Genomic DNA, 13978 nt, shown 5'->3' with positions numbered 1-13978 from the left:
GGTTTATGTGGGGCAGCGCAGATTGTGGGCTGAAGGGCCTGCATTGTGCTGCGCAGTTCCGTGTTCTATAGAAAATCAGCAACAAATTCGTCATTTAAGAAAGAGTTGGGTAAGTATATGGATGGGAGGGGGGTGGAGGGATATGGGCAGAATGCAGGTAAGTGGGATTAGAGGAGGGGACTTGGATCAGTGCGGACTAGAAGGGCCGATATGGCCTGTTTCCCTACTGTAATTGTTATATGGTTATAAGAAGGCAAGAAGGGGTCCGGATTTGGGCGAGGGGCTGCGTGGAACAATATTATCCAGCTGAGAAACTTTTATTTCAAACATGAAGACAATTTCAAGCATTTCATGTAATATTTGGCAGATTATAACCCCAGACTCAAAGGTCCCGGCAGAGAGCAAAAGTATTGATTGTTATTACATATAAATTCTAAGCAGATAAAAATAGATTTTGAAAAACGATTAGCTGGTAGGTTTATTTGACACTGATCCCTGCTCCGCGCTGAAGGAGTCGTGACGTTGAAATCTGAATTCTGCAAACGCTCTGCAAAATGAAAAGTATATAAGGAGGTGCTCACATCAGGGGCGCCACGTTGCGTCGCTCCCCCTCACCTGCCGAACATCTTTGGGAAGACATCCACACAGCAGGTGAGTTGCTCCAGCTCTCTCACTGTTCCTTCTGGTCTTTTCAAAGTGGCATCGGTTGAACCAGCGAGGGCAAGTGCTGGCAGGAGGAGGAAGAATTCCCTGGGATGCCATTCCTTCACTGAGACTTGCCCCAGCTTTGGACTCTGTGCCATTCTGGAACGGGGGGGGGGGGGGTCTCGCCCATGGAACTTTAAACGTGAACCGTCCGCCTTGCGAGGAAGGTCCTCGGCTCGAAGTGAACCTGCTCACGGCCCCTCGGAACGGAGGAAAAGGGAGTTAGGGCTCCCTGAGCAAGCGGCGTTGGCTCTTGTGTCCGGCAGCCTTGGTCTGAAGAAGGGGAAGGGGAAGGCAGGGAGAGAGGAGAGAGACGAGAAGGGGTTAGAAGGGGAGAGAGAGAAGGAGGAAAGAGAGGAGGGGAGAAGGAGAGAAGGGCTGAGAAAGAGGGGAGGAAGGGAGAGAGAGAGGAGTCCGTTTTAGTTGAGATTATGTTTAGGGATTCCTCAAGAAGCAACAGTGGGTGATTAAACTATTTTCTGATTATTTCCTAGCATCAAAATGTCTAACCAAATGACAACCATTCTCAACAGCGGTGACATCGAGAAGGCTCTGGCTCAAAATGCTGGTAAAGTATTATCACTTTCTCCTTTAACTGGAGCCAGCAGAATTTTTAAACTCTTCACTGCTGCCCTTATCTCTTGGGGTGTTCTTAGGCTCCGCACAGATTGTGGAGCATTTTCCCATCACCCAGAGTGTGAGGGCCAGGTCACCGTTCCATCCCCAAGCCTGTGAGGCCAGATTCACAGTCCCATCACCCAGACCATGAGAGCAGGATCACCATTCTGTCACCCAGTCTGTGAGGGCAGGAACATTGTCCCATTTCCCAGACCATGAAGGCAGGAACATTGTCCCATTACCCAGACCATTGGGTAAGTCCAGGAAATTTGTCCCATATTCCCAGACTTATCTCTTCAAATCCACTCCCCCCCACCTCCCACCAAACCAAAATCTGAAAATAAGACTCAAACAATCTACTGGATGAACTCAATGTCTCGAGCAGCATTTGAGGGAGAAAAGGTAACGGTGAACTGTTCAGGCTAGAATCCTTCTTCATCAAGAATAATGAAGAGTTCCGTCCGGTGGCATTGACTATTTCTTTCCTCCCACAAAATGCTGCTCGACCCACTGAGTTCCTCCAGCAGATTGCTTGTGGCTCCAATTCCAGCATCTAGTCTTCCTTGCGTCTACTGAAAGGAAAAAATTGGCTACAACATCTAAAGGTGCAAAAACTGGGGAAAGATGCCACTTTCCCTCATGTAATGTTGGTAATCAAGGGTTGGAATTGTGTTTTGTTAGTCGAAGGTAGGGGGGAGGGGAGGTGATGCTGTGTCTTTACACTGTACTATCTTTGAATTTTCTCTCTCTCTCCCCCTCATCAATTGCAGCTTCATTTGACCACAAGTTATTCTTCTCTCTCAGTGGTCTGAATAAGAAAACAACGGATGATCTCACCAAAGTTTTCAGCATCCTCGACCAGGATGGCAGTGGATTCATTGAGGAAGATGAGCTGAGGTGGGCACTTGGCTGCACTATTAAAGCCCCACTTTTTTTTCTTGCACTGTGTGATTGCGAATACAGTAAAACCCCTGTTATCCGGAAGATTTCAAGCAACTGGCAAAAAAATGGAACAAAATTAATAGGTAAAAAATACGGAAGTTTAAAATTGGCGCATCTCACCGTTAGTTCACCAATCCACGCAACACACAATCTCAAGCAACCGGGAATTTCGCTTATCCGGCATCTACCAATCCTCATAAGTACTGGATAATGGGGGTTTTACTGTATTATCTCTTACCTTAGGATAATTTGAGGAATATTCTTGGCATTGTTTTTTTCAAAGTACTTGCAGCAATTAAGAATTTCAGCGTGAGTATATTAATGTCACCAAAGTCTATAGACACCGTGGTTGAAGTAAAAACACAATGATGGGGAAACTCAGCAAGTCAAACAGTGTTCTTTATATAGCAAAGGTAAAAATACATAACAAATTGTTTTGGGTTTGAGGCCTTCATCAAGGTTTGAACAAAATGTAGGCAGGTGCCAGAATAAAATGGTGGGGGTGGGGCAGGAAGTGGAGCACAGGCCCACCAGCCGAAATTTTCGTCAATATCGTGTTGACAGATTGGTCATTGAAGAAAGACCTACTCGATGGGATTCAAAGGAATGAGAGGGGATATTGTTGATGAGTATGACTTTCTGACAGGAATGCACAGGTTAGATGCAGGAAAAACATTCCAGATATTGGGAAGTCCAGAACAAGGGGGGCACAGTCTAAGGATAAGGGAGCGCTATTTGGACCTGAGATGAGAAGAAACCTCTTCATTTGGAGAGTCATGAACTTGTAGAACCCTCTGGCACAGGAAGTTGTTGAGGCTGGTTCATTAGATATATTCAGAAGGGGTGCCCTGGTGGCTAAAGGGACCAAAGAAGATGGAGAGAGAGCAAGACTAGTCTAATAGTTGTATGATAAGCCATGATCAAATTGAATGGTGGTGCAAGAAAGAAGGGCTGAATGGCCTGAATGCTATGTTTTTATGCATGCCTCAAGGAATAATCCTGAAATTCAATTCTTTGTTTTCTCTCATGAATTCAAAGCAAGGTGATGTTCTAGAACAACTATTCTCAGCTAGGACTCTACTCAGAGTTTATGGGCCCCCTTCCCTGTGAAGCAGCCAAGTTTTGGTTTCTTCCGAACTTTTCTCCAACCAACCACATATTTATGTTATGTGAGGTGAAAAGAAAACAAGACTTTTACTTAGATGTGCTTTGGCCACTCCCCTGTTGAGAATGGCTGCTTTAGAACAAAAAAGCCCAAGGGTACATATACAGGGTTCCATGGAAGCGGTGACACAGGGAGACAGGGAGATTAAGAAGGCATTTTGAAAACCCATCTTCATTGGTCAGGGTGTTGAGCAGGGGTGCAATGCTAATTTTTTAGGTGCCAGAGCTCACCAAAAATGGCGACAAGGAGGTCTCGGGAGACCTGGCCTTGGTGGCCACCATGTTGTATTTCGTGTTGTATAATTGCAAGTGAATGGTAGGACGAGGAAGGAGGGTGAATGTACCAGTCATGGAAGAAACAGTTTCCTTCTATGTCCAGAATAGTGCTCAGCACCGGGGGTGGTGAGAGGGTAGCCAGAACGGCCCCATGAGGTACTGGAGCGGAGCTCCCCTAATGTTGAGTCCTGGTTCAAGGACATCAGGTTGTAGCTGTACAGATTGCATTTGGAGTATTGTGTGCAGTCTTGGTTATCCAGCTGGAGTAAATACATTCATGAAACTGGAAAGGGTGCAAGAAAAATTCAAAAGAATGTTTCTGGGACTGGAGGGCTTGAATTATAAGGAGAGATGGATAGGGTGAATTTTGCTCCATGGAGCTTAGGTCCTTATAGAGGAGTTTTATAAAATTGTGAGAGGCACAGATAAATAGTTGCAGACTCTTTCCCAGGGTAGGGGTGTCTAAAATTAGATTTACAGTTGAGAGGGGAAGATTTAAACACTGGACTTGAGAGTTTCCTTCTTCACACAGACGGTGGTGTGCATGTAAAATGAGTTAAGTGGTTCTCGCAGTGGACTTGAAATGTTGGTAGTACTGTATATCTTTGCCTGCTATGGATTCTGCCAGACCTGCTGACTTCCTTCAGCATTCCACGTGGAATGAGGTTCTCTTAAAAAAAGATAAAGGTTAAAAATTCCATTATTGTCACAGAAACTTGCAGCACCTGGTGTTCCTAGGCAGTCTCCCCTCCAAGTACTGACCAGGTCTGAGCCTGCTTAGGTTCCGAGATTAGACAATCCCAGATGTATTTAGACTACCAGGAGCTGGTGTGCCAGAGGAATTGGTAGAAGTGGGGACTTAAAATCATATATAGAAATTAAAAACAGACTATTCGAACCTTTGAATGCCTCTGTTATTCAGTATGGTTATGGTTGATACTTTATCCATGTTTACACTCTCTCCCTATTCCTTTTGAAGGAAATAAGTAATTCAAGATTTAAGATTCCTTTATTGTCTTGAAATAGTTCAGAGCATGTAATATTACACAAAATTGCCTTCTGCCTGCTGTAAGGCAAGCAAAGAGTCTGCATTAGCATTGCCCAGTGCCCCTTATAGGAAGAGAAACAAAAGAGAGTCCCATCAGAGTCACTGAGTGTCTGTAGATTCGCCTCCAATGCTCACACAGCCTCTGCAGCTGTTCAGTCCATAGGGATCCTGAGCTCCAAATCCAAACCTCTAACACAATCAGGAGGCGTTCAGTGCATGATGTCTTTTGGGAGCCCCTCTTGCCCTCAGCAACCTCTTGAATCCCAGATTCAATACCTGGTTGCTATGAGCCAGTCTCCAGCAGGCCACAGCCTGCGCAGGTCCCCGAATGCGTTGCCCACAACCTAAGTGGGTCCTTTGGCCGCTGAGCCTCTGATTGGTTCACTGCTGTGTTCACCGTCCTGAAGGGTCATCTCTTCTGCTTTACCTTCTCAACAGGGGGTGTTCTTCCTGTTTCTGGTTCTCTGCACCCCAGAGTATTCAATCCCTTCTGGCCGCTGCCGAACTTGGGTCCCATCTTGGGCAAAGGCCTCTGCAGTTGCAGGATTTTAAAATAAAACAGCATCAGCTCCTTTAACCATAGAACGATACAACACAGAAAACAGGCCATTTTGTCATTCTAGTCTGTGCCAAACATTATTCTGCTAGCCCCATTGACCTGCTCCCATTCCATAACCCTCCAGACCTCTCCCATCCATGTATCTATTCAATTTATTCTTAAAACACAAGATCGAGCCTGCATTCACCACATTAGATGGCAGCTCATTCCACATTCTCACCACTCTCTGAGTGAAGGACTTTTCCCTTTCATCTTAAAACTATGACCCCTTGTATTTATCTCACCTAGTCTAAATGGGGAAAAAAGACAACTCGCAACCACTCTGTCTATACCTCTCATAATTTTGTAAACCTCTGTCAAATCTCCCCTCATTCTTCTTCGCTCCAAGGAATAAAGTCCTAACTTGTTTAATCTTTCCCTGTAACTCAACTCCTGAAGACCCGGAAACATCCTAGTAAATCTTCTCTGCACTCTTTCAATCTTATTGATATCCTTCCTGTAGTTAGGTGACCAGAAACGCACATGATATTCCAAATTTGTCCACACCAATGTCTTAACCAACTTCAACATAACATCCCAACTCCTATTCTTAATACTTTGATTTGTAAAAGCTAAGATGCCAAAATCTTTCTTTACAACCCTATCCACCTATGACACCACCTTCAGGGAACAATTTATCTGTATTCCCAGATCTCTTTGCTTCTCTGCACTCCTCAGTGCCCTACCATTTACTGTGTATGTCCTACCTTGGTTTGCCCTTCCAAAATGCATCACCTCACACTTGTCTGCATTAAACTCCATCTGCTATTTTTTGGTCCATTGTCTCAGTTGGTCCAGATCCCTCTGCAAACTTGCTGTCCACAATGCTTCCTATCTTTGTGTCATCAGTGAACTTGCTGATCCAATTTACCACATTATCATCCAGATCACTGATGGAGACAAAAAAACAACAATGGTCCCAACACGGATCCCTGAGGCACACCAGTAGTCACAGGCCTCCAGTCTGAGAAGCAACCATCCACTACCACTCTGTTTTCTACCACACAGCCAATTTCAAATCCAGTTTACTTCACCATGGATACCTTGTGTCTTAACCTTTTTAACTAACTTCCCATGTGGGACCCTGTCAAAGGCTTTACTAAAGTCCAAGTAGACAACATCCACAGCCTTTCTTTCATTTACCTTCTTGCTAACCTCCTTGAAAAACTCTGCAAGATATGTAAAACATGACAAGTTATGCCGACTGTCCTTAATCAGTACATGTCTGTCCAAATACCTATATAACCTATCTCTCAGAACTCCCTCCAATAATTTACCTACCACTAACATCAAGTTCACTGGCCTATAATTACCTGGTTTATTTTTGGAGCCTTTTTTAAACAACAGGACAACATGAGCTATCCTCCAATCCTCAGGCACCTCGCCCATGACTAAGGATAGTTTGAATATATCAGCCAGGAACCAGCTTTCTGCACTAGTCTCCCTCAAGGTCCAAGGGAATATCAAATCCACCCCAGGGGATTTATCTATCATTATTCACTGTAAGGTAACAAGCACCTCCTCCTCCTTAATCTCCATGACCCTTCTGTTTGTTTCCCTTCCTTCCTTATACCCTATGCCAGTTTCCTGAGTAAATACTGATGCAAACAAAACCGTTTAAGATCTTCCCCATTGCTTGAGGCTCCACACATAGTTGACCACTCTGATCCTCTAGGGGACCAATTTTGTCCCTTACTATCCTTTTATTATTTATATACTTGTATAAACCCTTCGGGTTTACCTTCACATTATCTCGTCTCTTTTTGCCTTCCTGATTTCTTTCTTGAGTAATTTCTTGCATTTTCTGTACTCTTCAAGTACCTCATTAGCTCCATGTTGTGTTGCCAATACTTGCTATACATCTCCCTTTTTTTCTTAACCAGATCGCTAATATTCCTTGAAAACCACGGTTCCCTATGCCTGATAACTTTGCCTTTAAACCAGGTAATTATAGGCCAGTGAACTTGATGTTAGTGGTAGGAACATGCAAACTGCACTCTCAAGATTTCACCTTTGAAGGCCATCCACTTACTTAACACACCCTTACCAGAAAATGACATATCCCAATCCTCTATTCGTAGATCTTTTCTCATTCTACAAAATTTGCCTTCCTCCAATTTAGAATCCCAGCATGAGGACCAGAGCTATCCTTTTTCATAATTAACGAAGCTAATGTCATTATGGTCACTGGACTCAAAATGTTCATCTGAACATACATCTGTCACCTGATCTGTCTTGTTTCCTAATTGGAGATCAAATTCTGCATCCTCTCTCATTGGTACCTCTATATATTGATTTAGAAAACTTTCTTGAACACATTTCACAAATTCTAAACCATCCAGCCTTTCACAGTATGGGAGTCCCAGTCAAAGTTAAAATCTCCTACTATCACAACTTTTTGCTTGTTACTTCAGTCTGCTATCTCTACAGATTTTCTCCTCCAATTCTCTCTTGAGCATTCTATAATACAACCCTATCAATGTGGTCACACCTTTTCCGTTCCTCAACTCCACCCATATGGCCTCTGTAGACAAATCCTGGTGGCTGTCCTGACTTCGTATAGCTGAGATATTTTCCCTGACTAGCAATGCCACTCCTCCCCCTTTCATTCCTCCCCCTCTATCACATCTGAAGCAACGGAACTCTGGCCAGGTGATGACACAAAGATAGGAAGCATTGTGGCCTGTACAGGCCATTTAAAGCCTCGACATTAGCATTAAGACTGGATGGTCATACCCTTCAGAACAGCGCTTTGTCTCCAATCTTCCTCTTCCAGGTCCGCACTAGTGGCAGTGCTGTCTTTACAGCAGCTCCAACGGAGATTATTATCATATACACGAGTACGATGTACAGTCGCACTGAAATTCTTACTTGCTTCAGCCACACAAGTACATAAGATTCACCAACTACAATGGTGTACGTTAAATTACTGCAATATTCTAGGACAGAAAAAGAAGTAATAAATATTAAAGGAAAGATAAATAAATATTCATTGTTCCAGTTGGTGCAAGGAAAAAAATATTTTAGTAATGCAAGTCGATCTTTTGATGGTCTTAGAGTAGTTTATGGTTAGGGTTAGAAGAGTACAGGGAGATTCAAGAGCCTAAAAGTTGTTGGATTAAAAACTGTTCTTGAATCTAAAGTGGCTGAACTTCAGGCTTCTGTACCTTTTGCCTGAAATGAGCAGAGAGAAGAGGTTGTGACCGTGGACTATGATATTGGCTGCCTTCTTGAGCCAGCACCTCACTCAGATGTCTTCAGTGGGTGGGTGGTTGGTGTCCGTGATGAACTTTTCTTCATTTGCTAAATTCTGCAGACTTCTGTGTTCCTGGGTACTTGAGTTTCCAAACCAGGCCTGTGTTGCAACCAGTCAGTGTACTTTCCGCAGTGCACCTGTAGAAGTTTTTGAGGGCATGTCAAATCTTAATTGAAATTAATAATTACTATGTACATAATAATGAGCAGAATCTGCAACATGGCCCCAGAGCCTGATCCACCTTCCCGTAAGATATTGCACCTCACCCATTTTCCGACCCGGTCTTCATTTCCCTTTCATCCTTTTCCCCCTTTGGTGGGCAGCTACTGAAGCCACGGAAACCTGACTCACCAGGATGGTGACCGACGACACAGAGCGGCTGCTTGTTCCGGATTCCCACCCGTCCATGAGGACTGAGCAGCTGCTGCGGCGGCGGGAAACTGCCGCGAATGAGCCTGGTTGGCCTGCTGCGCTGAAATGCTACAGACCCAGTTTGACCTTCGTCGCGATTGACCTTGCCACGTTTTTGAATCCAAAATGGCACTAGAGAGTGGCGACTATTTTGGAATGCCTGGATACCACGCAAAACTAAGCTTTCCTGGTGCTTGAGAGGCATAGATAAAGTGAACGACCAGAACCTTTTTCTGAGGGTGGCGATGACCAATACTAGAGGACATCTGTTTAAGGCAAGGGGTGGAAAGTTCTTGGGGAGATGTCAAAGGTAAGTTTTTCACACAGAGAATAGCAATACTGGGGGTGATGGTGGAGGCTGGTACAATGGGGACATTTAAAAGACTCTTAGACAGGCACATAGATGTAAGAAAAATACAGTAAAAGACCAAAAATCTGAATGCCAGGAAACCGGACTACCTGAGAATCCGAACTCTCAAACTTTTTCTATTTAGTGGGCTTTTGTGTGCATGCGTGTGTAAGAGCCACAGATGCAGAGTGGCAACAACCGACCATTCATAACACAGGTCATTTTTATCACAAAGAATTCATTTCTATTCTTTTACTATATTCATTTTTACACACAATTTCAAGCATCTTGTGCTCTTTTTTACATGAAAAAAATGCTGTTTATATTTTTGTCAAGTGTTGACTTACTTTATTTTTCTTTAAAACTGCACGTCTTGATAAATGAAGTGCGCTGTATTTGCTAATGAATAAACTGTCAACATTTACCTGTTCACCTCTTCTTTATTCCTCCTTAAATTTGTATTTTAAAAGTGCTGCCCGAGAATCTGGAAAATGTGAAAATCCGGACCAACCCAATCCCTGAGCAGTCCAGATTTGAGGATTTTTACTGTGGAAGATTCTGGGTGTGAGGGAGGGAAAAATTAGATTGTTATGCAGGAGGTTTCCATTTGAAGGATTCGTACTGTGCTGTAATGTTTAAGGTTCTATATCGGGCAATAAACAAAACTGGGAACTGGCAACAACTGCCCTTCATTGACTCCAGTCAGAGTCTTCATCTCTATCTTAAATAGTCTATGGCTCTACTGCTTCTATCAACTCCGGGTTCCCCAGCCTTGGTCCTGGTGTCTGAATTTTGGTAGCCTGCGCACGATCATCTCTTTTTCTTCCAGCTGCTCCCATGACCCCACTCAGTTCTCCAGTGTTTTTGTGTGCGCGTTGATGCCCACAACTGATTTATTGGCTTTCCTTGGTTTCAGGCGGTTCCTACAGAACTTCTCACCCAATGCCCGGGTACTGAGCGATCAGGAGACAACCGCTCTCCTTCAAGCAGGAGACACAGATCATGATGGCAAGATTGGGGTTGATGGTGCGTTAAATACTTGTTTATCTGCATTGTGGTCAGTATTGCATGGCATGTGGAGGACTAATTACATACAATCATAGAAATAGGGCGCATGAGAAGGCACGTCAGACCTTAGTGCCTGCTGCACCATCCAGTACGGTCATGGCTCATCATATGATTTCAATACACTATTCCTGCTTTCTCTCTATCTCTCTTGATTCCTTCAGCCATAAAGACCACATCTAACACCCTTCTGAATACAGCAAACCCCCTGATCCCTGGCACCTATGGGGATCGGTAGATGCCTGCTAAGTTAATTTTCTGTTTGCTTGAGATTGCACGTGGTGCGGATTGGTGAATTAATGGCAAGATGCACCAATTTTAAATGTCCCTATTTCTTTTCTGCGATTTTTTTTCTCCCCTGGTTGCTTGAGGCTGCTGGTTGCTTAAATTTCAGATAACAGGGGTTTTACTGTATATCCAACAAGTGAGTAAAAATCTATATACTCTTTTTTTCATACATTTCAGTCCACTTTAGGTGAGCTGTGATGAATCTTTACTCCTTTCAGTTATGTTACAATTGTAATACCCTCCTTGTTCCTGCCTGGACCAGTTGCCAAACTTGAAATGAGCCAGTTTTTCTAGAATACTGGAGTAGATCAGGGAGTGAGTGAATCCCTCCAGATTGACAAGACCATAAGATCTAGGAGCAGAAGTAGACCATTCGGCCTGTTGAGTCCATCACGAGCTGATCCATTCTCCCATTTAGCCCCACTCCCCTGCCTTCTCCCCATAACCTTTGATACCTTGACTATCCAGATACCTATCAATCTCTGTCTTAAATACACCTAATGACCTGGACTCCACAGCTGCCTATGGCAGCAAATTCCAAAGGTTTACCACCCTCCGCATAAGTGGGCGCCCTTCAATCCCGAAGTTGTGCCCCCTTGTCCTAGACTCTCCTACCACGGGAAACAACTTTGCCACATCCACTCAGTCCAGGTTTTTCAACATTTTAAATACTTCTATGAGATCCTTCTCATTCTGCTGACCTCCAAGGAGTACAGTCCAAGAGCCTCAAACATTCCTCATATGCTAATCCCTACATTTCAGGAATCATTTCTGAACCCTCTCCAATGTCAGCCCATCCTTTCTTAAATAAGGAGCCCAAAACTGTATCCTAAATGAAACTTCACTCAGTCTCAACATCACAACCCTGCTCTTATATTCTATTCCTCTAGATCTGAATGCCAACATTGCATTTGCCTTCTTCACCACCGACTCAACCTGGAGGTTAATCTTTCAGATATCCTGCACGAAGACTTCCGTTTCTGAATGTTCTCCCTCTCCAAATAATAGTCTGCCCTTCTATTCCTTCTACTAAAGTTCATGGCTGTACATTTCTCAGTCCATTCTCCTCATCTATCCAAATCTCTCTGCAGCCTCTCCATTTCTTCATCACTACCTGCCCCTCCACCTATCTCTGTATCATCTATCCAGACAAGGACTGGTCCCAATTCAGCTAGCAAGGATACGATGGGCCAAATAATCTCCTTCAGTGCCATAAAGTTCCAGAATCAGAACTAGGTCTCTGATCATGAACATATGTCAATATATTTATTGTTTTGTACCGTGCAGGACAAGGTGCAAAAATGATTATAAATTACAATTCCGTAAGTACAACATTTTATAAAAAAAACTAGTGCAAAAAAAGAGAAAAATTAAGTAGTGTCCATAGGTTCATTGCACTTTCAGAAATCTGGTGATGGAAGGGAAGAGGCTGTTTTAGTAATGTCGTACCTGCCGCACCTCCTTCCAGATGATAGCAGTGGGAAAAGGGCATGGCCTGGGTGGTCAGGGTCCTTGATGGTAGAAGGTGAGACACCTTCTCGAGACACCGCCTCATGTAGATCTCCTTAATGGTGAAGACTGGTGCCTGTGATGACTCTGGCCGAGTTTACAACCCTCTGTAGCCTGTTCCTGTCCTGTGCATTGGCACCTCCATACCAGACAGTGATGCAACCAGTTAGAATGCTCTCCACCTGTAGAAATTTGCAAGTTTCCATGGATCTGATGGAAAGACATTCACAGTCATGGAATAGTTGTAGCAAACGGCAGAGGAAGTATATACAATGTGAAGGGAGGGAAGTTTTGGGGAGACATTAGGGGTGGTTTTTTTATGCAGAGAGTCATGGGGGCCTGGAATACCTTACCAGGGATGGTGGTGGAGGCTGGAACATTGGGGTATTTAAGAGACTTAGACAGGCACATAGATGGAAGGAAAATAGAGGGTTACGAGGTATGAAGAAAGGTTTCATTTTCTTTGGTAGGAATATACGGGTCAGCACAACATCGTGGGCTGAAGGGCCTGTACTGTGCTGTAGTCTTCTATGTTCTCATATAACTTATGGCAATCTAGTGTCAGCTTGAACCAATACAAAGGCAGGCATTTTAAGTGTACTTTCTTTTGACAATAGCGCTCGTTTTCACTCGTGTTCATATGTACCCCTTTCTTGCATTGCAGAGTTCAGGACAATGGTCAAAGCATAAACAGACTGAAAAAGGACACTCTCCCACTTCTGAGCAGTTCCATCACTTTTACTAACATCTCATAAAGCAAACACATTTTTATTTATACATTTTGTTACAGTGAATGGCATTAATAAATGTCAAAGTGTCGCTTCCTTTATTGAAACTTTTTAAATGGACATTTTCCGTGCACATAAATTAATATTTATTGTTTGATGTCTTCACAAAATAATAAAGAACACCACTGTTGAAAATAATTTCCTTGGCTGGATTCCTTTCTCGACTATTTTATTTCTCCTCGATTGTTTTTGAAAATAAATAAATATAACTTAAAGAGAAATAGTCAAGGAAATTAAAAATGCAAGGAAATATTAATGGAGTAAAACTCGAAACTCGACAGATACACAAAATCCAGTCAAAGACAACATTTGTATTGAAACCAAACAAGTTAAGAACATCAAGTTTATTATCATCTGATTTTAGAGACACAAGCCGATGAAACAGCCTCTCTCCAGACCATGGTGCATGCTCGAAAACACACAATACTCAGTATATCAAAATCACATAAATAATTAAAATAAATACATCTAAATATTTGGGATGTTTGACTACAGGTCAATTCTGATTCTGATATGTTTCTAACACATCAAGATCTATAGTCCTTTGATGTAGAGAATTATAAAGATTCACAACTCTTTCAAAAAATAGAAAAATAGGATGATGTAGTTGGAGCTCCAGGTTAAAAATTGGCCATTCCTCCCTCTTTGCTGATTTAAAGCCATGAGACTGGACTTGCAGTGACGCTGGACCAGATGAATCACTGCATTATCATCTTCTCAAGGCTTCAAAGCCTCCACAGTTAAAACTGGGCTGCTCTAGTTGGCAGTTTTAAATTTAGACATAGAGCACAGTAACAGGCCATTTCGGCCCACAAGTCTGTGCTGCCCAATTTACACCCCATTAACTACACCCCCAGTACGTTTTGAACAGTGGAAGGAAAATAAAGCCCCTGGGGAAAACTCACGCAGACATGGGGAGAACGTAAAGTTCTTACGGACAGCGAGGGATTTGAACCTCAGT

At 43.2% G+C, this 13978-nt stretch overlaps 1 protein-coding gene across 2 annotated transcripts; it reads left to right on the top strand.

Moving 5' to 3' along the window:
- The first annotated feature begins 542 nt into the window (after window positions 1-542).
- LOC138746429 (parvalbumin, thymic-like) lies at window positions 543-13155 on the top strand. Of its 2 annotated transcripts, none has more exons than XM_069904606.1 (5): window positions 543-651; window positions 1200-1273; window positions 2094-2220; window positions 10284-10393; window positions 12894-13155. In XM_069904606.1, exons 2-5 carry the CDS (start codon window positions 1207-1209, stop codon window positions 12917-12919), a joined length of 330 nt encoding a protein of 109 aa, XP_069760707.1. In that variant the 5' UTR covers window positions 543-651; window positions 1200-1206; the 3' UTR covers window positions 12920-13155. The 2 variants fall into 2 exon arrangements, with proteins under 2 accessions (XP_069760707.1, XP_069760708.1); XM_069904607.1 differs by lacking the exon at window positions 543-651 and adding an exon at window positions 871-976.
- Window positions 13156-13978: the final 823 nt, after the last annotated feature.

The sequence above is a fragment of the Narcine bancroftii genome, chromosome 12, assembly GCF_036971445.1.
Source record: "Narcine bancroftii isolate sNarBan1 chromosome 12, sNarBan1.hap1, whole genome shotgun sequence".
Classification (NCBI taxonomy): domain Eukaryota; kingdom Metazoa; phylum Chordata; class Chondrichthyes; order Torpediniformes; family Narcinidae; genus Narcine; species Narcine bancroftii.
This window is presented reverse-complemented; position numbering and strand designations above follow the sequence as displayed.